Source organism: Bufo bufo, chromosome 1 (genome assembly GCF_905171765.1).
Source record: "Bufo bufo chromosome 1, aBufBuf1.1, whole genome shotgun sequence".
In the NCBI taxonomy this organism is placed as follows: domain Eukaryota; kingdom Metazoa; phylum Chordata; class Amphibia; order Anura; family Bufonidae; genus Bufo; species Bufo bufo.
The window spans coordinates 171193000-171216446 of NC_053389.1; the positions used below are offsets into that span (position 1 = coordinate 171193000).

The window sequence follows — 23447 nt, forward strand, 5'->3', positions numbered from 1 at the left end:
GGGCCCATTCAAGTGAATGGGTCCGCATACCTGATGCGGAATGCACACGGCGTGTATTGCGGACCTGCCGTATGCGGGCCGCAATACGGCAACGGTTGTGTGAACAAGCCCTTAATCCTGAGCAGTACTGAGCTAGCAGCGGGCAGAACCTCCAGCGAGGCTGGAGCTGCGTACCCAGCTGTCAGGTGACAGTCGTAGTTCACAGCAATAACGCTGAGCGCGGTGAGACATGAGACGCTCATGTGACTACCACACAAGATGGATACAGCGCAGCGTTACTCCTGTGGATTTTGTACGCAGCCCCATCCTCAGGCTACAAAGACCTCCGGGCAGCAATGATGCAGTTGGTGGTTTCTTTTGAGCTGCACACAAAATGAATGTACGGTAGTACAAAAACGGAGGGAAAACTGAGACAGGAAAAAAGGTGCCCCCTGTTGTGTAAAGCCATGCGTCGTGATATCACCACTGATTTACTAGTGGAAAACTTACAGGAGCCATGTCCTAGTGATGAGGAAAGTGGAAAATACGCAGTCACTTCAGTGAAACGTACAAAGGTCGACAGGAAAGAAATAACTCCTTGCTTGGCAAAATTTGTGGAACATTCCTTAACAATGGGACGCTATGATGGCAGCACCCCTCCCCCGGCTGACGGCGAGCCTTTCAACCTCCAAAAAGCTGCAATTAGCAGCAAACTGAACTTTACAAGGGACGGATCATAAGGCTCATGTGGAACACCCTGAACCCGACTCTGTGGGGGGAGGGGGGCTCTGAGGTACACAGGAGGTACAAAGGAGGTACATTCTGAGGTACACAGGAGGTACACCCTGAGGTACACAGGAGGTACACCCTGAGATACACAGGAGGTACACCCTGAGATACACAGGAGGTACACCCTGAGATACACAGGAGGTACACCCTGAGGTACACAGGAGGTACACCCTGAGGTACACAGGAGGTACACCCTGAGGTACACAGGAGGTACACCCTGAGGTACACAGGAGGTACACCCTGAGGTACACCCTGAGATACACAGGAGGTACACCCTGAGATACACAGGAGGTACACCCTGAGATACACAGGAGGTACACCCTGAGGTACACAGGAGGTACACCCTGAGGTACACAGGAGGTACACCCTGAGGTACACAGGAGGTACACCCTGAGGTACACAGGAGGTACACCCTGAGGTACACAGGAGGTACACTCTGAGGTACACAGGAGGTACACCCTGAGGTACACAGGAGGTACACAGGAGGTACACCCTGAGGTACACTCTGAGGTACACAGGAGGTACACAGGAGGTACACCCTGAGGTACACAGGAGGTACATTCTGAGGTACACAGGAGGTACATTCTGAGGTACACAGGAGCTTGCTGTGTTTGTATCCTGAAACCAGGCAGCCAACAAGATGGAAGCTCCCGTTTGGTCTATGTGCCACAAGTACAGTAAAAAAAAATCAATTCTGGATTATCAGACAGTTATCGAATACTATGGAAAATACAGGACTGAACACCTCAGGGAAGCTACAACCCGCCATCACATTCTTTTTCAAACGGAGGAGCCCCAAATCCATATCATTCTGCAATTTCATGTTTTGGAAGAATCAGGAGTATGAGAATTTGTGACAATGAAACGCACAGACGGAGAGACACTGAAGCAAACACTGCTTATATATGAAAGCAATGTTAGCAGATCGCCACCCAGTCATCCAACCTGAAATACTTTGTGCTGCTGAGACCTCCCAGACGGTAAACAACAGACTGTTCAGACAGGGATAAGTAGAGGACACAGGCAGGACAGGTGTGGGGACGCACAGGATATCTGCATACATTTTGAATGGGGGTTGTGTTTGCAGCATTACTCCCAGACAAACAGTGCTCTGAGCAGGTGTAATGACGGTTGGAGTAGTAGTCCAAGCAGAAGAAAATCAGCATCTGTTCACAAGTGTGCTATTAAATTCAGATGTAGGAATGACAGGTTTTACTGAATCAGCTCCTCCTGCCGGCAGATTGTGGTGACAGGTCCTCTTTACATGAGAGCTGATCAATTTGGGCATCCATGGCTGGCACTGGCCCAAGTAAGAGGACCCTGAAGGTGGCCATTACACATTAGTCTAAAGTTGATCAAAATGGACGATTTTAAACAAAACATTCATCTTTGCGAATAAAGGCGCATCGGAGGAGCAGTCGATCGTCAAGACGGAAGCATTCCTTCCAGTCAGCTGCTCGTTAACGTGAAGTATTGTATTTAGATGCAGCGATCTCCTCCACAGTATGAGGACGAGGGGTCGCTATTACTTGTCCTCAGAGAATCATTGCTCCTAGGCTGCATAGTGCAGTTTAGACCGCACGATCTGATGATTGAGGTGTCTGCACCTACGATCATTACACCCGAGGAACGAGTGTCTCACCTGTTCATCGGACGATCTGCTGCACCTTTAGATAAGCAGATTATCAGGAACGAGTGTTCGCAGGAACGTTCATTTTCGATAATCTGCCTGAATATTGGGCCATGTAAATCCAGCCGCAAATTGCGGTCCACAATGCACGGCCACCGACCGTGGGGCAGCCACATGCGGATCCCATTCACTTGAAAGGGTCCGCGATACGTGTCTGTTCCGCAAAAATATAGAGCAAGTTCTATCTTTTTGCGGTGCGGAGGCACGGAACGAAACCCACAAAAGCACTCCGTAGTGCTTCTATAGGGTTCAGTTCCCTGGTTCCGTTCAGCACCACATCTCCGGATTTTCGGACTGATTTAAGTGAATGGGTCCACATCGTAATGCGGAATGCACACGGCCGCTGCCCTGTGTATTGCGGACCTGTTGTATGCGGGCCACAATACGGCAACGGCCGTGTGAACAAGCCCTTAGAGTGTTCCCAGAAAGATCTTTTATCCATCTTCCGATTTCATTGAACATGTACAGGCAGTTTGATCAATTGTAATGGCCAGTATGGATAAAATGTGTATGTCCGCGTCTGTGAAATGATTGTTTACCAGATGTTTGTTAGTTCAACTGTCAACCAACATCAAAAAGTATATAACTCTCTACCAGAGTGAGCCACTGTGATAAAGCCGGTTTTTAGGCCTCATGCACACAGCCGGCTGTGTGCACCACGCATTACGGATGCGGACCCATTCACTTGAATGGGTCTGCAATTCTGGAGATGCGGAACGGAGTCACGGAACACCGGAAGCACTACGGAGTGCTTCCGTGGTGTTTCTTTCCGTTGTTCCGCACCGCAAATAAATATGACATGGGTCCGGCCCGCTGCACGGATGTTGCCCGCGCAATTGCGGTCCCCAATGCACAGAGCGGCTGTACAACGGCCGTGTGCATGCAGCCTTAGACTGTAAAGGCTTAAAGAGGACCTTTCATGGGTCCAGACATTCTAAACTAAGTATCAGAATACGTAGGGGATAGTGCAGGGATCTAACTGCATTTACTATTTTTCCTGGGCGCCGCTCCGTTCGCCCGCTGTGGACCCGATGTATTCTCCCGCCTGGTATGCCAATTTTAGCATCGGAGCAATGAGGAGGAGACTGAGTCTTTCTCCGTGGGCGTCTCCTTTTCCCTGGCTGTAGCGCTGTCCAATCACAGAAGGCGAGTTATTTTCTCTCCCTGGCTGTAACGCTCTCCGCTGCGATTGGACAGCGCTACAGCCAGGGAGAAGGAGACGCCCATGGAGAAAGACTCAGTCTCCTCCTCATTGCTCTGATGCTAACATTGGCATACCAAGCGGGAGAATACATCGGGGGCCACAGCAGGCGAATGGAGCGGCGCTCAGGAAAAATAGTAAGTGCAGTTAGATCCCTGCACTATCCCCTACGTATCCTGATACTTAGTTTAGAATGTCTGGACCCATGAAAGGTCCTCTTTAAGGCCCCTTTCAGACGAGCGAGTGTCACTCTCCTGACTCGCAGTGCAGCACCCGTCCTGAACTTCCAGCACTGCCGGGGCCGCATAGCATTATATAGATTTATGATGCTATGTAACCCTTACAGTTCTGGAATGTACTGGATAACATTGAGAGCATTACGTCAGTTTTATACAATACACTCCAGACCTCTAAGGTTTACATAGCATCATTCATAGGAACGCTTAGTAGAGATGGGACGGGGGATTCGTCGAATCCACGAATCCCGACGTAATTTACCTGATACGAATCCCGGTGGGAGGGACTGGGAGAAGGAGCTGGGGGCCGGTGCGTTCACTGTGCTCCGGCCCCTCAGCTTCAGTACAGTTATAAAATGTGTAATTCTGATTAATAATGATTCATGCTGCCCCCTCTGTCTGTAGTATAACATTCAATATATATATCCTACTCACATGGATACTGATATCGTAAAGCAGGCGGCACAGGCACGTGACGTCAGTCACTCTGCCGCTCGTCTGCCCGGCCGGCCTGCATTACGATATCAGTAGCCATGTGAGTAGGATATATTGAATGTTATACTACAGACAGAGGGGGCAGCATGAATCATTATTAATTGAATTACACATTTTATAACTGTACTGGAGCGGCAATGGGGGGTCTGTGGATGACACTGTTATGGGGTGTGGGGGTCTGTGGATGGCACTGTTATGGGGTGGGGGGGTCTGTGGATGGCACTGTTATGGGGTGGGGGGGGTCTGTGGATGGCACTGTTATGGGGTGGGGGGGGTCTGTGGATGGCACTGTTATGGGGTGGGGGGGTCTGTGGATGGCACTGTTATGGGGTGGGGGGGGTCTGTGGATGGCACTGTTATGGGGTGGGGGGGGGGGTCTGTGGGTGGCACTGTTATGGGGTGGGGGGGGGGTCTGTGGATGGCACTGTTATGGGGTGGGGTCTGTGGATGGCACTGTTATGGGATGGGGGATCTGTGGATGCCAGGAGGAGAGGTGAGAGGCACTATGATACTACTGGCACATTGGGGGGAGGGAGGCATTATGATACTGGCACATTATGGGGGGAGATGGCACTATAATACTGGCACATTGGGGGGGAGATGGCACTATGATACCGGCACATGGGGGGGAGGAGAGAGGCACTCCGCACTTTATACTGGCACATGATTAGGGGGGCATCTATGGGGACACTTACTGGCACATTATTGGGTGGCACTGTGGGGCCACTTCTTATTGGCACATTATTGGGGGGCACTATGGGGGCATCTACTGAGGCCACAAAGAAGGGGTATTTTATATGGGGGGCTCTGTGTCGTACTAGTATTATCAGGGGTATTATCTGTTTCTGCAGTATAGTATTGGGAAGCACAGCGGCACAGTATTGGGGGTGTTAGGATGATTTGTCCAGAAGATGGGAGGATGATGGAAAAGTAGTAAACTAAGATTTTTTTTTTGTCAAACTGCAGAGACGAAAAATGGCTGAAAAATGGTGGTCTGGTCTGAAGGTCTGAAAGGAGAAGATGAGGAAAGAGAACATCTACATAAAAGGAGACGTCACTGGATGTAAGAGGTATGGGGCTGTATTACCCTGTATGTTCTGTAGTGATAGGAGCAGGGGTCATCGCGGTCATATAGGGTGCGACCGTGACTGGGAGGTCGAGGTTCAGACAAACTGACGCGGTCTGACTTTGTTTCTTACACCGTTCACACAATTATGTACAGGATTCGAGATTCGAAAGATTCAATATATTCGAGAACCTTTTCGGATTCGAAAAAAATTGGATTCGTCCCACCTCTACTTATTAGCAATAATCTGCAAGTGTAAAGGTGCTGCCGAAACGCTCGCTCATCAGGTAATAGGATAGTTTGTGCAGACACCTAGATCATTGTTTGCCGGCAGCAGATCATGCCATCTAAACAGCCTCTGCTGCCGGCAAACATTGATTCAGTATGGGGATGAGCAATGGCATACTGTGGAGGAGATCGCTGCATGTACTAGCAGCGGTCTCCTCCAATAAAATGAGCAGGTGACTGCCAGAAATAAAGCTTCCTTCCCGACAATCGTCTGCTCAACTGAGCCGTATAAAGGGGCTTTAGGTTTACACAGTAAATCTGCCCCATTGTGTGTAATATATGGAGATTAGCAAATATGACAGTGACAATGTATAAAATAAACAGATTATATTGTGAGTGTATTGGGTCAAGGATAATGGGAGTGATGTGTTATATGAGTGTGATAGGGAGATTAGATTGTGAGCTCCTGTGTGCCGAGAAGACGTTTGATATGTAATGAACGCTCCCCGACAAACCTCCAGACACAACAACTGACGGCAGGAAAATGAATCGGGAAGGGTGCTCACCTATGGAAGACGATTGTGGGCTTATCAGCAGATCCTCCTGCACCTGCTCACTCCCCGGTACGGTCTGCTGGTCACTCATTGAGCTCTGGGAGGCACTGACTGGCTGGGACACCTCTTCATGAACCTCCTCATCGCTGAGCCTTTCTACCTTGACTCGGACATCGTCTTCCATTACCAGAGGTGAGCTGACCTTAGTGCTCTCACAAGGCACATACTCCGTTACCCTCCGAGCAACTTCTGAAGGCCCGGGTAGTTCTAATGTTCTGGACTCTATCTGCTTCACCTTGTCTGGCTGCATCCTTCGGTCAATGCCAAAGGGGAAAGTCCATGGGAAGGCGTGGGATGAATCCACAGGCTGACCCCTTGCCTCGGTGTAAGAAGGTGTGGGGTTGAGCACTTGTGGGGAGCTGGTTTGTGTGCTGCATTTCAACGGGCTCTCAGGTGACATGACAATGTAGCTTTTACGTTTGCGCCTGGACTCTCGACAGATGGGAATGGTCCTCTCTACCACACTGCACTCAGATGACACTGGGGAGAGGCTGCCGTCTCGGAAGTTGCTGCCTGCATTCTCCTGTCCTGTATCGAGCACCTTCTCCTGTTGTGTGTTCCATAAAATGCTGGATTTCATAAATTCTGAGCAGGTGCTGGCCACGCTGAACATCTGCATGTAGCTGGCGGCAGCCAGCACATCTATAATGTTTTCTGTGTTGATGGATAAGGTGGCAGTGTAAGCATATTCCAGGAGAGGGATGAATCCAGTCACCGTGACGTGATGTAAATCTAGTACGCATTGCGCGCTCTCTTCTGCTTGACCCACCAACTTGGTACGGAAGAACTCACTGCATGCAGCCAGGACCACCTTGTGTGCGCGGAAGATCTTATCCTGGACCCGGATGGTGATGTCGCAAAAGTGACCGTCATTGCGTAACATGTTCAGTTTCCCCAACATCTCCTGGCTGTGCGCCGGCGAGCTGTGAGTAAACGTTTTCACCCCCATCCTGAGGTTTCTGGAGAGATGTTGCTTTCTCCTTTTTAAAAACAAGTGCAGTAACTCGGAATCTGAAAGACAGAAACAAGAACGGGCGTGACTCCTCCAACACTTGTTCACCAAAAATCTTACACCAATTCATAAACGTCATCCCCTCTGATCACCATGGTACATTTTACATGAAGAATTCAACGGTAGAATCACCCGGTAAATATATGACATCACTGATACCAAGTTATATCCTGTATTATACTTCAGAGCTGGAAATAGAAAGCACGCCAGATGTGGGGTGCGTGCAACCAAGAATGGTTCTTCAACCCTATTCAAATATTAAATAGATGCCATCAAAGTTATATCCTTTTTAATTTGACGAGATATATTTGTACATACTGTACATGGTCTCAGCAAAAAAATGAAAAAAGGGAGAACATTCATCATTTAAAAAATCGTTTCTCAGCATGATGATGATGACGACATTTTGGCCGTAGTGACCTTTTTCAAGTCTCATCACTGGGTACAAATGTGAAGGGAAATGGTCTCGGCCTAAGATATATCAGTGCATTATAAACGTGATGTCCCTAGTGGGACTAAAAAAAAGTTCATAAATAAAGTTAAAGGGGTTCTCCGGGCTTTTAATATTGATTGGTATCCTCCGGACAGGTCATCAATATCAGATCGGCGGGGGTCCGACACATGACAACCCTGCAGACTAGCTGTATGAAGGGACGATGCACGCAGTCCTGTCTCTCTTCCTGCTCGCTGCTGCTTTGCAAGTAAAATCCTTAAGAAAAAAAAATCTAAATTTGATTTGCATTGCCGTACTCTGAGCCCCATAATTTTTTTTCCATTTTTGTCTACAGAGCTATGTAAGGGTGTAGGTTTTGCAGGGTGAGCTGTAGTTTGTATTGGTACTACTCTGGGGCAAATACAACTTTCTAAACACTTACACATTATGCATATACTTTGTTTATTTTGTATGTAAACTCGTGAAAGGGGTGAATTAGAATTTTTTTATTAATTTGTTCTTTTAGTACTTTTAACAACTCTTTTTTTTTTTCTCCTAGGAAATCTGAACATGCGATCATTGCCATAGATTGCGTTAATATTCTACTGCAGTCTATTGGAGTTTTACAGTCTTCCTATTAAACCCTGCTGAAGGCTAACTGACTGGCACCACACGACAGGCTGTCTATTTGGCTGTGCCTGTGCCTAATATGCATATGGTGATGGAAACCCTAGATGCCATGGTCGTTACTGACAGCAGCATCAAATCAAGGGGGTTAAATGGCCAGGATCTGAATTATCTGTCAGAGCTGAGTTCTCGCTGAGATATCCATGATGTAAACCAATCCATAACATACAGTTACAACATGGTGGCTTAAGGGGTTAAAGAAATGTTTCATCTGTAAAAACAGCATTGTAGGTTTTATGTGGTGCTTTTTATGCAGTGATAACTGTGTGAACATACCCTTGTACTCCGGAGCTGCACTTACTATTCTGCTGGTGAGTCACTGTGTACATTCAAGACATTACTTGTCCTGTACTCATCCTGAGTTAAAACCTTTAATATACTGCAGATCTGTACTTCCTTGTACATTTAACTTATTACTTGTCCTGTACAGATCCCAAGTTACATGCTGTATTATAGTCCAGAGCTGCACTCACTATTCTGCTACTGAAGTCACTGTGTACATACACTGTGTACATGTGCTGTCCGCATCTGTAGTTCCGTTCCGCGGCCCTGTAAAAAATATAGAGCATGTCCTATCCTTGGCTGCAAGCGGACAAGAATAGGCATTTTCTACATAGTGCCGACCCTGTGCGTAACGCGCACAGCAGGTATCCATGATTTGCTGATCCGCAATTTGCGGACAGAAAAACATGGCATGGTCCTGTACATGCACCCTAAAGGACAGATAACTTCTCCTCGCTTTTGGAATCCATGATGATTGCTGATATGACTTTTAGATGATAAATGAGCAAAGAGATCCCAGCGACCATTCAGGATATTCTTGTACCATAAAAGAAGTGTATTTCCAGCTTTCCTTTGTCAGGCCCCCTGCTGCAAACACGTGATCTGGTATAGGGGCTCGGGCCGCTCCTGCCACTGTAATACACAGAGTCTGGGGATTTGTACGCGTGCCTGTGTGAGCTGGTCAGATTAAAATAGAACAGCGCTGTAATTATGTGCCTGGCTGCTGGGTGCGGGGGTTAGTGCCAGCTTGCTGGGCATATTATGTTATGTTTACATGTGAAACCATGAAAGGAGCTCAACTGGCAAAAGAGAAAATTAAGTTCCTGACCCCTGGGCCAAGAAATGTGTCCAGCACCAAAGCTGACAAACTCAACTCCTTGCTTCTGGGAGATCTCAAGGGTCCTTGAAGCTATTTTCCATGCCATCCACCTTGTGCCTTACGTGAATGTCATGCTCCTGGAATGCCAGCCTGCCGGCCCATAACAAGGCCTTTTACAGTAGTCCTGTGTGTGGTATCCCAGCAGGTGGGAATAGCTGATGGCGACACACGTGTATGTGCTGCAGGGCACCGCCACACCTGGTACACAGCGGCAGCATTACAGACCCCCCCTACTCACCACTTTCAAGCATAATGCTACTTGTGCGCAGATGAAGGTTTGTCACAGTGTGCCCGACTCCAGGCTGTCTAGACTGACTACAACTGTAACAAACCCTCAGCTGTGAAAGGAACACGTTTACGGACCATAGGTATATAAGGCTGTTTCGGAGATCTGGTGCAAATGCTGGTTTTTGTCTGGTTGAAATCGGCCGCATCACTGTCGGCCCGCATTGCAGTCAATGGGGATCCATCCTGTCAGATCCGGCAGGCTGCTCTGTGCTGGAACAGCCTGGCAGATCTCCATGGGGGCTCATGCACGTGACCGTATTTTCGGTCCACATCTGATCCGCATTTCGTGTGGGTGGAAGTGGGCCCCTTCACTTCAACGGGGCCACAAAAGATACGAACAGCACTCAGTATGTCCGTTCAGCTGCACCACCCAAAAAAAATAAATACATGTCCTATTCTTCTCCATTTTACAGACAGGGATAGGACCTTTCTAAAGAGGGCACGACATTCCTTAAAATGTGGAACACGCACGGCAGGTATCCATGTTTTGTGGACCACGGGCTACCACAGGCTACGAACATGTGCATGAGCCCTAAGGGAGATGTGAATGGAGCCTTACTGAGTTGTGCGTACCTGCATAAAAGCTAGTACTGAGGCTGCGGAGTCAGATGACAGCCCAGTACCCCCTGTGTGGCCCCCAGAGCTGGCGTGGACATCTGGTCTGCTGCGGCAATGCTGGTCCTTGTAGGTTTTATTGAGCTGAACATTAAAAAGTAGCTCCTAAATATAGCGAGAAGTTTGTTCTTTGCTCAGTTCCAGTAGTAAGAGGGGGGGTGGTGGAAACATACAGCCGGGGGCCGTCCACCCTGCAAAAACAACTCATCCATATGTAACGCAGGTGCGAGGCTCAGAAATGACATTCCTCCTGCTTTCATCATCACAGGCCGGCACTAGCAGCAGGAAGCCAGGACTGTGCTAATAGGACGGGCCCAGCACCAGGGACTCACATTCCACAGCGTTCTGCCCTCAAGCAAAATGGCAGCTTCTGCCTGCGAGTGACCTTGAGATGAACAGTATGGCTAATGCAATCACAGCAAGCGTGAACCTCAGGCTAATATCTAATATTATATGATGCAAGACAAAAGCAGGGGCCAGGAGGAAACTGCACCCAGGAATCGGAGTCTGGCGCATAGATTTCTGGCCTCGTCCCATCTTCTGGGAATAAAGCTTCATTGTTCTATAACGAGAAGTTCTGTAACTTTCTATGGCCTATTGCACACGACCGTTTTGCGGTCCGTTTTTCACGGATACGTTGTTCAGTTTTTTTTTTTGTTTCCGTTCTTCCGTATGGCATATACAGTATTTACATAGAAAAAATTGGGCTGGGCATAAAATTTTCAATAGATGGTTCCGCAAAAACGGAACGGATACAGAAGACATATGGATGCATTTTCGTATGTGTTCAGTTTTTTTTGTGGACCCATTGACTTGAATGGAGCCACGGAACGTGATTTGCGGGCAATAATAGGACTATCTTTTAACGGAATGGAAATACGGAAACGGAATGCATACGGAGTACATTCCGTTTTTTTTTTTGCTGACCCATTGAAATTAATGGTTCCGTATATGGAATGCAAAAAACAGTGTGCATGAAGCCTATAACTGATTTTCAGTTTCTCACCATTTTCAAGATATTCTTACAACCTTTGGGTTTATGTACCCAGCCCATCTCCCGAACTGATGGAGGCTCATCTGACCTGAACTTTCTGTATCGAGGTGACTTATGATGCAGCGAGTTCCTGTATGATCATTGGTCTATTGAACTGTGCTCACGTGATGATGTGAGTACAGTACAATAGACCCACAGCCAGATAGGAACTGACAGCATCATAAGTCACCATAATACAGTGTGTCGGTCTGGGATATGCAGCTGACACATGCGTTTCTCGGATTGCACATAGTCGTGTGCATGAGCCCTTGGCTGTGAGAAGCACTAGGTCTGTACTTAAACAAGAATTGTCCCATTTACTGACAGCAAGCTGAGGAAATTGTATAACGCAGGGAGGAAGAAGTGGGGTAACATGTATATTAGAGACTGGCTCTCCCTCTCAATGACTGCTCCTGGGCAGTGTGCAGTGTTACCCCTTCAACAGCACCAACTGAGCAGCGAGTGCGCCAACTCCCAGTGTACAATGCAGCTGGGCACCCAATCTGTAACCTCCAGGTCGCAGCACATGGTGGGGGATCACTCAGAAGAGCCACCTACAGGCACACGCTCCCTATACTGTCCACTGGGGCTCAGGGAACTAGCGCCGACCATGTCTGACATTAGAAATAGACGTGATGGAAGATTCCAAATCTGAGGGAGACGTACAGAGCATTCCCTCTCAATACAATACAGACATTTGGAAAGGGTGGGGAGTCTTGTATATTTGGGGGGGGGGGGGGAGGTCTGTGGGGTTGTGCAGTCTTGAAGGAAGAATATGGCTGATCATAGGCAACAACCATTACAGCTAAAATCCTACCATACTGCTGTCTGTGAAGGAGGACAGAACATGTCTCTGCCCTATCTGCTGTCAGAAAACTGTGGTTGCTGGAGAGAAGGACTCCTCTGCGGTGCTGGGCTGATTTCTCAGTCACAGTGAGCCACAATCAAAAAGGGGGATCAGTGGGGGCTCCAGCGTTCAGACCCCCACTGCTCACTTAGTTATCCCCGATCCTGTGGATAGAGGATAACTAGAAAAGTGGACACAGGCCCTTTAACAGGCGAGCATTTCTATTTTAGGCTACTTTCACACCTGCGTTTTTTTAGATCCGTTCAAGGCTCCCACAATCGGTCCAAAATGGATCAGTTTTGCCCTAATGCCTTCTGAATGGAAAAGGATCCGCTCAGAATGCATCAGTTTGCCTCTGTTCAGTCTCCATTCCGCTTTGGAGGCAGACCATCCGTCTGACGAAACTGAGCCAAACGGATCCGTTCTGACACAATCTGGCACAATAGAAAACGGATTCGTCCTCCATTGACTTTCAATGGAGTTCATGACGGATCCGTCTTGGCTATGTTAAAGATAATACAAACGGATCCGTTCTGAACAGATGCAGACGTTTGTATTATCTGAACGGATCCGTCTGTGCAGATCCATGACAGATCCGTACCAAACGCCAGTGTGAAAGTTACCTTAGTTTAAGGCCTCATTCACTCGACCGTTGTGTGCATCCGCGGCCGTTGTTCCGTTTTCGTTTTTTTTTTTCGCGGACCCATTGACTTTCAATGGGTCCGTGGAAAAATCGGACAATGCACCGTTTTGCAGCCGCATCCGTGTTTCCTGTCCGTCAAATAAATATGACCTGTCCTATTTTTTTGACGGACAACAGTTCACGGACCCATTCAAGTCAATGGGTCCGTGAAAAAACACGGATGCACACAAGATTGCCATCCGCGTCCGTCATCCTTGTCCGTAGGCTACTTTCACACAGACAGATCCGCTGATCCGTCTGCATAAAAGCTTTTTAGATCTGATTTGTCACTTCGTGAAAACTCAGATCTGACAGTATATTCTAACACAGAGGCGTTCCCATGGTGATGGGGACGCTTCAGGTTAAAATATACTAAAAGAACTGTGTACATGACTGCCCCCAGCTGCCAGCTGCCCCCCCCCCCCTGTATTTAACACATTGGTGGCCAGTGCAGCCGGCCCCCCCTCCCTCCCTTGTATTTAACACATTGGTGGCCAGTACGGCCGGCCCCCCTCCCTCCCTAATTAAAATGACCGACCCCCCATCATTGGTGGCAGCGGAGAGTTCCGATCGGAGTCCCAGTTTAATCGCTGGGACTCCGATCGGTAACCATGGCAAGCAGGACGCTACTGCAGTCCTGGCTGCCATGGTTACTTAGCAAGTTTTAGAAGCATTATACTTACCTGCGAGCTGCGATGTCTGTGACCGGCCGGGCACTCCTCCTACTGGTAAGTGACAGGTCTGTGCTATAAGCAATGCGCCGCACAGACCTTTCACTTACCAGTAGGAGGAGCGCCCGGCCGGTCACAGACATCGCAGCTCGCAGGCAAGTATAATGCTTCTACAAATTGCTAAGTAACCATGGCAACCAGGACTGCAGTAGCGTCCTGGTTGCCATGGTTACCGATCAGAGTGCCAGCGATTAAACTGGAACTCCGATCGGAACTCTCTGCTGCCACCAATGATGGGGGGGAGGGGGGCCCACTGGCCACCAATGAATGGACTGTAATACAGGGGAGCATGAATGCAGTTAATACAAGGCACTTACCAATGTATTGTGATTGTCCATATTGCCTCACAGCACGTATCTGTGGTTACAACCACCGTGTAATCCAGCAGCGGTGGCCATGCTTACACATTATAGGGAAAGGCTGGAAGTGCCCATGCCAACACCTTTACCTATAGTGTGCAAGCACGGCCACTGCTGCTGGATTGCAGAGTGGTCAAAACCATTAGTAAGTGCCTTGTATTAACTTTCTGTACATGATAAATGCCAATTGCTGAAGTGAGACAACCCCTTTAAGTGTGCTACACTTCGGCATAAATGTATTGGTGTGTGCATTGCGTGTTTCCTATGTGTGATTGGTGTGTGCTATATATGTTCTATGTATCAGTGGCATGTGACCCAAGTATAAGTTTCTTGTGTCCCACATCTGTCCAGTGAGTGATTGGTGTGCGCTGCGTGTGTCTTGTTTCTGACTGACTTAAGTGCAGGATATCCATATATGTGTAAATTCTGCCACATGTATGTTTGTGCATTTTGCTGTGAATGTCTGCCATCATACTTCATCTTTACTATCTCTGTTATCACTGTAAGGGCTCATGAACACGATTGTTGGATGTTTTGCAGTCCGCAAATTGCGGATCTGCAAATCATGGATACCGGGTGTGTGCATTCCACGTTATGAAGAACAGAACAGCCGGCCTCTAATAGAACAGTCCTATCCTTGTCTGTAATGCCGACAATAATAGGACATGTTCTATCATTTTGTGTCCGACACTGCCTCTATCTACTGAATTAAGGTACATTTGCATGCACGTAAGCCGTCCATGCCAGTGCTGCGGACCAAAAGCTGCCGTCCACAATGCACAGGCACCAGTCGTGTGAATCCCATATCATGGATGCGGACCTGTTGACTTGAATGGGTCCGCAATCCTCAATATACGGCGCGGAGGCATGGATTGGTCCATGCCTCCCCAGCGCAAAAGATAGAACATGTGAGTGAGTGAATGGGTCCGCGCACCAATACGGTATTCACACGGCTTACGTTTGTGTGAAGGTACTCTTATATTGACATAATTCTGTCAGTATCAGGGATTCCATTCTTCTGAAAAACAGAAAAAAGCCTAGCTGGATCCTGTAAAAAAAAACGGATCCTGTATCTTAAAGGGCCGTCATTTTCTCTCTTTTCTCTGTGAGGGTGAGCGCTGTCTTCTCTTCCTAATAAGTAGACAATATTCTGTACGCCAATAGGGTTATATCCTGGAGTCTCTTCAGTTCCCATGAATATTTGTTTTATCTCCCAGAGAAGACCCGGAGATATCAGGATTGGCGCTACCCCAGCTTCCTCCTGGGCACACAGGCCGCAGCACGCCTGCCTCGGAGGGTGGGGGACACCGTCTATACATTTAAATCAGGAACAAGCAGGCAGAGGATGGGAGTGAGGATGTACGAGCGCTGCGCAGGAACCCACCTTATCTGTCCTAGTTTGGTTTCTATGGTGACTAAATCCTTCAGAGGGCTTGTGCCATCCACTCTATAATAAGCAGCAGGTAAAGCACTGCCACCCTCAGCTGCCTATTTTCATGCCTGAACTGGGTATTCACTAGGTAATAACCTGCACAGTCTTAAGTCCACGTAGACACTTATGGCAGAGGGACGTCTGGTCACTGTCCCCCTGACCAATGCTGTCTCACCTGTTCCTGATGTAGTGTCCCTTTAAAGTCTATGGCAGATAGAGAGATGACCACACTAGGTTATTTCCGTGCCCCCCACAGTGACAGTCAGGACTGGAGGGGATCCTTCACTGACTGGATCCAGTACATCTGCTCACGCCCAATATTCAAAGACTAATGTTCCCTCCCGGGACGAAGCCGCGACTACCAACCACAGCTAAAGATACTGTAAGGACCCTCGTTCCTGCATCTCACTACAGGCCGCAAGACAAGCCCCAACCGCTCTATGTGGAGCAGTGAAGCTAATCATACCCTACAATTATCACGTCATGCACATATCATCATTCCATGGACTGAACACATACATTTTTATCAGTTTAAAGGAGTATTCCATCTGGGACACTGATTGCATATCTCTAGGATATGCTATCAATGTTAAATAGGTGACTTTGAGACCCCCAAAGTGAACATAGAGCAGCTGCGGATGTGCGACCACCCTCCATTCACTTCTACGAGAGCTGAGTGCTGTCCTGCAGTCCCGTAGCGGTGGATGGAGAGGTAGCTTAGCTTGCGCGGTATGCTCTCCATTCACAGCTATGGCACTTCTAAAACAAGCTGACAGTGCTCACTCCACGATTTTCGGAGCTCCCATAGCAGTGAGTGGAGACTGTGCCGCACAGGCGCAATGTGCTCTCCATCACTTTGGGGGCCCCGTTCTGTAGATAGGAGCATGCTCCAGAGGTGAGACCAGCACCTATCTGACATATCTTAGCGACTAGTGGTAGAGGTGATGCAAAGGTCTATTCGTCAAATGTTCGTAAATGACCCCCAATGTGAGCAGAAGGGAAACGCCATTCTATCGATCAGTACCTGGACCCAAACTAATGTGGACTTCTCACTTGTTTCTACAGGTGCTTGTGCTGGCAGACTCCTCCAAAAACCAGAGTGACATTTTTAATTGCCCCACAAGAACCTTCAGGGACATTAACAGAAAACAACCCCGATGGTCAGGTGCCAGCGGCAGATTCAGGGAAGCACTGACTTTGCTGGCGGAAAATGCGCCTAACATCTGCATGGAGTTTGTATGTTCTCCGTGGGTGGGTTTCCTCCGGGTTCTCCGGTTTCCTCCCACACTCCAAATACATCCTGATAGGGACCTTAGATTGTGAGCCCCGTTGGGGACAGCAAGTGATGATAATGTCTGTAAAGCGCTGCGGAATATATTAAGTGCATAAAATAAATAAATAATTTATGACGGGGCGTGCACCTAGTCATAAATTAGGCGGCCCTTTAGCAGTCCGTGCGCCTGGCAGAAAGACTAGACCAGCCCCTGCCTGCAGTAGTTTTTCGCCAACATTTATGCCTGTTTCCGGATGTAAATCTTGGGAAATGTGTCGGGGCTGAGGTCCCGGACCCCAGCGTGCCCCCACCACTCCTATGTATTGAATGCGGCACAAAAACGGCTATGAGTCAAAATATTGCCACACGGGGGCTCAAAAAGTTACAAAAAAGGTAAGTCGTATGACATCCTTACGCCAAAAACTAGCGTAAAAATGTAATGACCCATGATGTGTCATCAGAAAATGATTTATTGTTTGAATCACGTTTTTATGTTAAATATAGCTTTTGGTCATATTTTTCATTTTCTGTCTTCACCTATGTTTAAAGGGACCCTGCCACCTAGGACAAGCCCTATAAACCACAACCAGGGTGCCTTCCACCACTAAAAATCTGTTCTATTCACCGCAATGAGACTTGCAGAAATCCATGCGCTTGCTGCCACATTCAAATAAATGGAACAGATTTTTAGTCGGGAATTTTCTGCTACAAAATCTGCCATGTGTGAATGCCTCCTTAGGGCTGTTTCACACGAGCGGATGCCGTGCGTGACATCCGCTCCGTGAATGACAGCCAAGACCCAATGCAGACTGCAGAAGCACGGAGCATTAACATGATTGATAATGCTCCGTGCCTCTCTGTGATCTCTTTACTACGAAATCACAGTGACAAATTTATCTCACTGTCATTTCGTAGGAAAGAGATCACAGAGAGGCACGGAGCATTGTCAGTTATGTTAATGCCCCGTGCTTCTGCTGTCCGCATCGGGTCTTGGCTGTCATTCACGGAGCGGATGTCACGCACGGCATCCGCTCGTGTGAAACAGCCCTTATACTGCTGTGTGTCCTCAAACCAGGTGTACAATGGGGGGGTCATTTATTAAGGTCACCTGGAGTAAAAAAAAAATTGCAAAGGGCATTTTTGTTTTTACGCCAAGTAAGAAAGATGGGTGGGATAGAAGCCTCATTATAAATTAGCCATATACAACAGCATTGCAGGGGGACAACTAAGACCGGCGTAAAAAGCTGTGTATTGAGAGTACACGTACAAAACAGAGAGGTCTCACGAAGGAGTCCTCTCTATACATTCCATGGCCGGGTTGTGGGTGACAGTACTATTGTGGTATTACACCCTTTTTCTGCAGTGGCGTTTTTTCTGCGTCTTTTGCTGTAAAAACGCCACCTTTAGATGTTATATGAAGGTCTATTTTATTTATTTTTTACACATTTATATAGTGCTACTATATTATACCAGCATCAAGCTGTCTGTTTCCTATCAGTATGTCTTCGGAGTGTAGGAAAAAACCTGAGTACCTGGAGAAGACCCACACAAAGGCCTCATGCACACGACTGGTGTGTGTTTTGCAGAACGCCACAGACAGCCTTTAATATCACTGCCTATTCTTAGGACAGCTTATATTTTTTTTGCCGACCACGGAACGGAGCAACGGATGCGGACAGTACACAGAGTTCTGTCTGCATCTTTTGCGGCCCCTTGAAGTGAATGGGTCCGCATCCGAGGCGCCAAAACTGCGGCTCGGATGCGGACCAAAACAACGCTTGTGTGCATGAGGCCACACACGGGAAGAACATACAAACTCCACGCAGATGTTGCTCTTGGCCGGATTCGAACCTAGGACCCCAGCGCTGCAAGGTGCTAACCAATGAGCAACCGTGCTGCCCTAATGGGTCTGCGGGAAATGCAGGACACACAAGGGTGTTGCTACTGCCATTTTTGCTCATTAGATGGTGTTTTTCGCCCTTTTGGCTATCAGAAACAGCGTGCTGGAGCTGGTGGCACTTTTTAAGGAGGTTTGCCAACAACTTCTAAGACACGCAGGGGGAGAGTTATCATCTCCATACACTAGAAAACTGGAGAGAAAAAGTCACAAGATCTGGCCACTTTCTGAGAAACGGATGTGACGCAGTGGGCGCTGTGCCATCGCCCCCAGGAGGTTTGTCATCATTTATGCCCTAGATTTCATTCTAGGTGCACGGACTGCCGGAGGAGGCGCTTCATTTATGAAAAGTTGTGCACCTTGTTATAAATTAAGAGCATCAAGGCCGGGGTTAATAGGGTCTTTCAGAGGCAAAAGATTCTGGGGGTCATTTACTGCACAGGTTTTTGGTGTAAATAGTCGCAAGACCTTGTTTTGTAACAATATTTTGTCTTACAAGCGTTTTGGCAGTGGGAGGGAGTGACAGGGGCGTAGCGGGGGCCCGGCCTGGAGAAGTGACATTGGGCCCAAAACATTTACAATCTTTTATTCCTGGAGAAAGGCGTAAAAGCGGAGTGAAAACTATTCCAGTTAGGGGCTAGAGTAGTACTGCCGAAGCTGAAGCCTGAGCCTTGTCATAAATTAAGAGACACATTTATTAAAGCCAGCGTTTTAGACGGCGGTCTTAATAAAGCCCTAAACTGGCGCCTCTTCATAACTTCGGCGGATCCTCAGCTAGTTCTAAATGTAAGAGAGACTATTTTCTACGCCGGCCCGCCTACGCCAAGTGCACTAGCACGAGTGGGGAAAAGTCGCAGAATCGGGGAATCTGCGCCTGAAATACGCTTCATTTAGGCGTATTTCAGATTACTAAATGACCCCCTAAGTGCTTTCTCCACCAGCGCAGCATAAAAGGTGGTCTTTGTAAATAACCCCCTCCTGCAGTTTTCACACTGGCCACTAAACCCAATAGTAGACCAGTCATCTCATTATTAAGACAGGCAGGATTACAATGAAAGGTATCATCTGTAGATAGATAACATAGGATTACAACATTCACAAGAAGTTATGTTCAGAACTTATATACTCCCCTCCCTGCACAGGTAGAGCATGTCTAGAAAACTCCCTCAAATATATCAATGGACAACTCCTGTCTACTGTGCCTATGGTTTATGTGGCTGCAGTAGAGCATGTCGCTGAATACTGTTTACAGCATCTAGCGCAAGCTGCAGCCCCCATAATTACTGGAGCGCTAAAAAAATAACTTCCCTCAACATAAGATGTTGGGGTACCTGTTTAGCAGCGCCACAGAAAGCAGGTTAATGGGGGAGACAGACATGACTTATAATGAGTGCCCAGACTGGACCCTGCAGCAGGTATGTACCGCCAGGATAAGGGGGTCACATGTGGGGGACAGTCTGGATTAGCACAGCACAGGGGACGGGGGCACTGGACTCCATTCAATACGACTGATGTTAGTTCTACATGGGAACTCCTCCTAACCTGAACAATAAAGGTCTATATACACATAAAGGCATACGAAGTGTGTTATATACAGGTACAGCATGCTACATACAGCTGCAGAATGAATGTTGCATACAAGTATATGATGGGTGTTCTATACAGGTACAGGATGTGTTATATACAGGTATATGCTGGGTGTTACTGTATATACAGGTATATGATGGGTGTTATATACAGGTACAGGATGTATACAGGTATATGATAGGTATTCGTAATAAAAAATAATGGTACAGTGGCTCACTGGTTTGGTATTATGGACAGAGGTGCACTATCATCGGCACACCCAAAGCCGTTCAGTGAATGCAAATAGGTAAGTATATGTATGAAGGCACACTCACATCTGCACGGAACAGATGGCAATAAATTGGTTATATATTTAGCTTCTTTATTAAAACACTCCTTATAGGTCACTGAGTATCAAGGACTATACAACCTTTCAACATATTCAAGTTAAAATTTAGCCTAAATCCCCCCCAAAAATACTAAACAATAAAAATTGTTAATCATACATAGGTATCTATAGACGTCTGTACATATAAAAAATGTCACTAATTAATTACAGGATAGATATCAGTAAATGTAATTGGAGGATAGATACCTGTACTTAAAGGGGTTATCCCATCTTTTGATGTCTGCTTAATTGTGTAGTTTTTGACACAAGTATCAACTTACCCAATATAAGTGATTACCGATTCGTCCTCCCTTCTTATATATTTGACATTCTTTTTTAGCATTGTTTACAGCCGGTTGTTATTGGCTACGGCCACCCCAGCGACATCGGAGCATTGGCCGCGCTTGCGCGCTATCCTCTTCTTTTTTTTCTACGCAGCCCAACCTGACTCTCGGGCTTGCACTCTCTGCGCCTGCGTGCTTGTTAGTTCTCCTGCGCAAATGATTTCCTGCTCACATGGGAGCGCGCACGCCAGGCAAGTAGGCGGAGTCTGTAGATCAGCAGACCGCTGAACCTGCTGTCAGTCATAAGAAATCTAAACGCCTCCTGACTGAGCAGTTTAGCGAACATGAGAGAGCAGCCACGGCATGGAAAAGAGAAGGTGGGATAACCCCTTTAATTAGTGACATTTTTATATGTGCCTTCATACATATACTTACCTATATGATGGATGTTATATACAGGTATAGGCTGGGTGTTATATACAGGTTTAGGCTGGATGTTATATACAGGTATAGGCTGGGTGTTATATACAGGTTTAGGCTGGGTGTTATATACAGGTTTAGGCTGGGTGTTATATACAGGTTTAGGCTGGGTGTTATATACAGGTTTAGGCTGGGTGTTATATACAGGTTTAGGCTGGGTGTTATATACAGGTTTAGGCTGGGTGTTATATACAGGTATAGGCTGGGTGTTATATACAGGTATAGGCTGGGTGTTATATACAGGTATAGGCTGGGTGTTATATACAGGTATAGGCTGGGTGTTATATACAGGTATAGGCTGGGTGTTATATACAGGTATAGGCTGGGTGTTATATACAGGTATAGGCTGGGTGTTATATACAGGTATAGGCTGGGTGTTATATACAGGTTTAGGCTGGGTGTTATATACAGGTATAGGCTGGGTGTTATATACAGGTTTAGGCTGGGTGTTATATACAGGTATAGGCTGGGTGTTATATACAGGTATAGGCTGGGTGTTATATACAGGTATAGGCTGGGTGTTATATACAGGTATAGGCTGGGTGTTATATACAGGTATAGGCTGGGTGTTATATACAGGTATAGGCTGGGAGTTATATACAGGTATAGGCTGGGTGTTATATACAGGTATAGGCTGGGTGTTATATACAGGTATAGGCTGGGTGTTATATACAGGTATAGGCTGGGTGTTATATACAGGTATAGGCTGGGAGTTATATACAGGTATAGGCTGGGTGTTATATACAGGTATATGCTAGGTGTTATATACAGGTACACGATGTGTAATATACAGGTTGTAAGAAGGTACAAGGAATCATAGTGGATGATAGCTACGTGTCACTGAGGTTCCTAGCCTCGGTGGAGTAAGAGCCGGTTTTTATGCGTAAGCAGCAGTTGCTGTTTGACACCTTGGTACTTAGCGTGGCTGTAATAGCTGATCCGGGACGGCTCTTACTGGTAGTAGTCAAAGTGCTGGGTGACTACTCCCCATGTTCCAGGCTGGGTTTTGCCAGGCATAAAAACCAGCCAGCACTGCCAGGTGGAGAGGATTGCCTCCGTCTGACAGTGGAGCTCAGGAGGTCTGTGTGCTGTGATCTGAGAGCTGTGTTGGGATCCGCGGTTTGAGCCGGGCTAGAGGGCTCAGACCCCTGTGAGGGTGAACAGGCCACCTAACGCCTGCCTGTGGACTTGACAAAGCAGAACTTCAAACATAGTGTGAAGTAACACCCAGGAGAAAAGGTGACTGTTTTGTATATGAACTTTTCATGTGTGTGAACGATCACCAAGCAACTTGCGTTTTTGTTTTGCTTTCACGTGTGATTAAACAGTGATGTTTTGAACCAAGAACTTGTACTTTGCCTCTGTGCTGCACCCGCTAATCCTAACTACCAGAGCGAATCCCCACATTTGGTGGAGGATGCGGGCAAGCTGGCATGAATGCTGATATATTTTTTGGGTTTGCATTTTTGGGCACGGTTGTATGTCGTACATCAAACCAGAGGTATTACAACCCGTACCCCACGACAAAATAGAGGCTGCTGTGAAGGCCCTTGTGGAAGCTAATCTACAGCAGCGAGAGACCAACCTGGGAGGCTAATATTTTTTGTAAGTCTTGCCCGACCTGCCAAACAACTAGCCCCCAGAACCTGTTCCGCAGTCCCTTAGTGATTCTGCTGATTATCGAGACTCCATTTGAAAGAATCGCTATGGATCTCGTAAGCCCAGTACCGAAGTCCGCTAGAGGGCACCAACATATCTTGGTAGTCCTAGACTACGCCACTCGGTACCCAGAGGCGGTGCCACTGCGACATACATCGGCCAAACTCATAGCAAAGGAGTTAATGGAGATGTTCTCTAAAGAGGTTCTGACTGACCAGGGGACCCCTTTTATGTCCAAGCTGATGAGGGAACTCTAAGTTGCTGAACATCAAGCAGATACGGACGTCCGTCTATCACCCGCAAACTGACGGCCTAGTAGAA

General features: G+C 47.4%; 1 protein-coding gene across 3 annotated transcripts in view; it reads right to left on the minus strand.

Annotated features, from left to right (window-relative positions):
• ZBTB44 (zinc finger and BTB domain containing 44) overlaps positions 1-23447 on the minus strand; it is a 41702-nt gene that overhangs the window by 12527 nt on the left and 5728 nt on the right. For 2 of the 3 annotated variants that reach the window (XM_040432121.1, XM_040432130.1), the window contains exon 2: positions 6251-7309. In XM_040432121.1, the coding sequence (XP_040288055.1) occupies positions 6251-7247 (997 nt within the window). In that variant the 5' untranslated portion in view covers positions 7248-7309. Of the gene's footprint in view, positions 1-6250; positions 7310-23447 lie in introns of those variants that run through there. The other variant, XM_040432138.1, reaches the window with a different exon arrangement.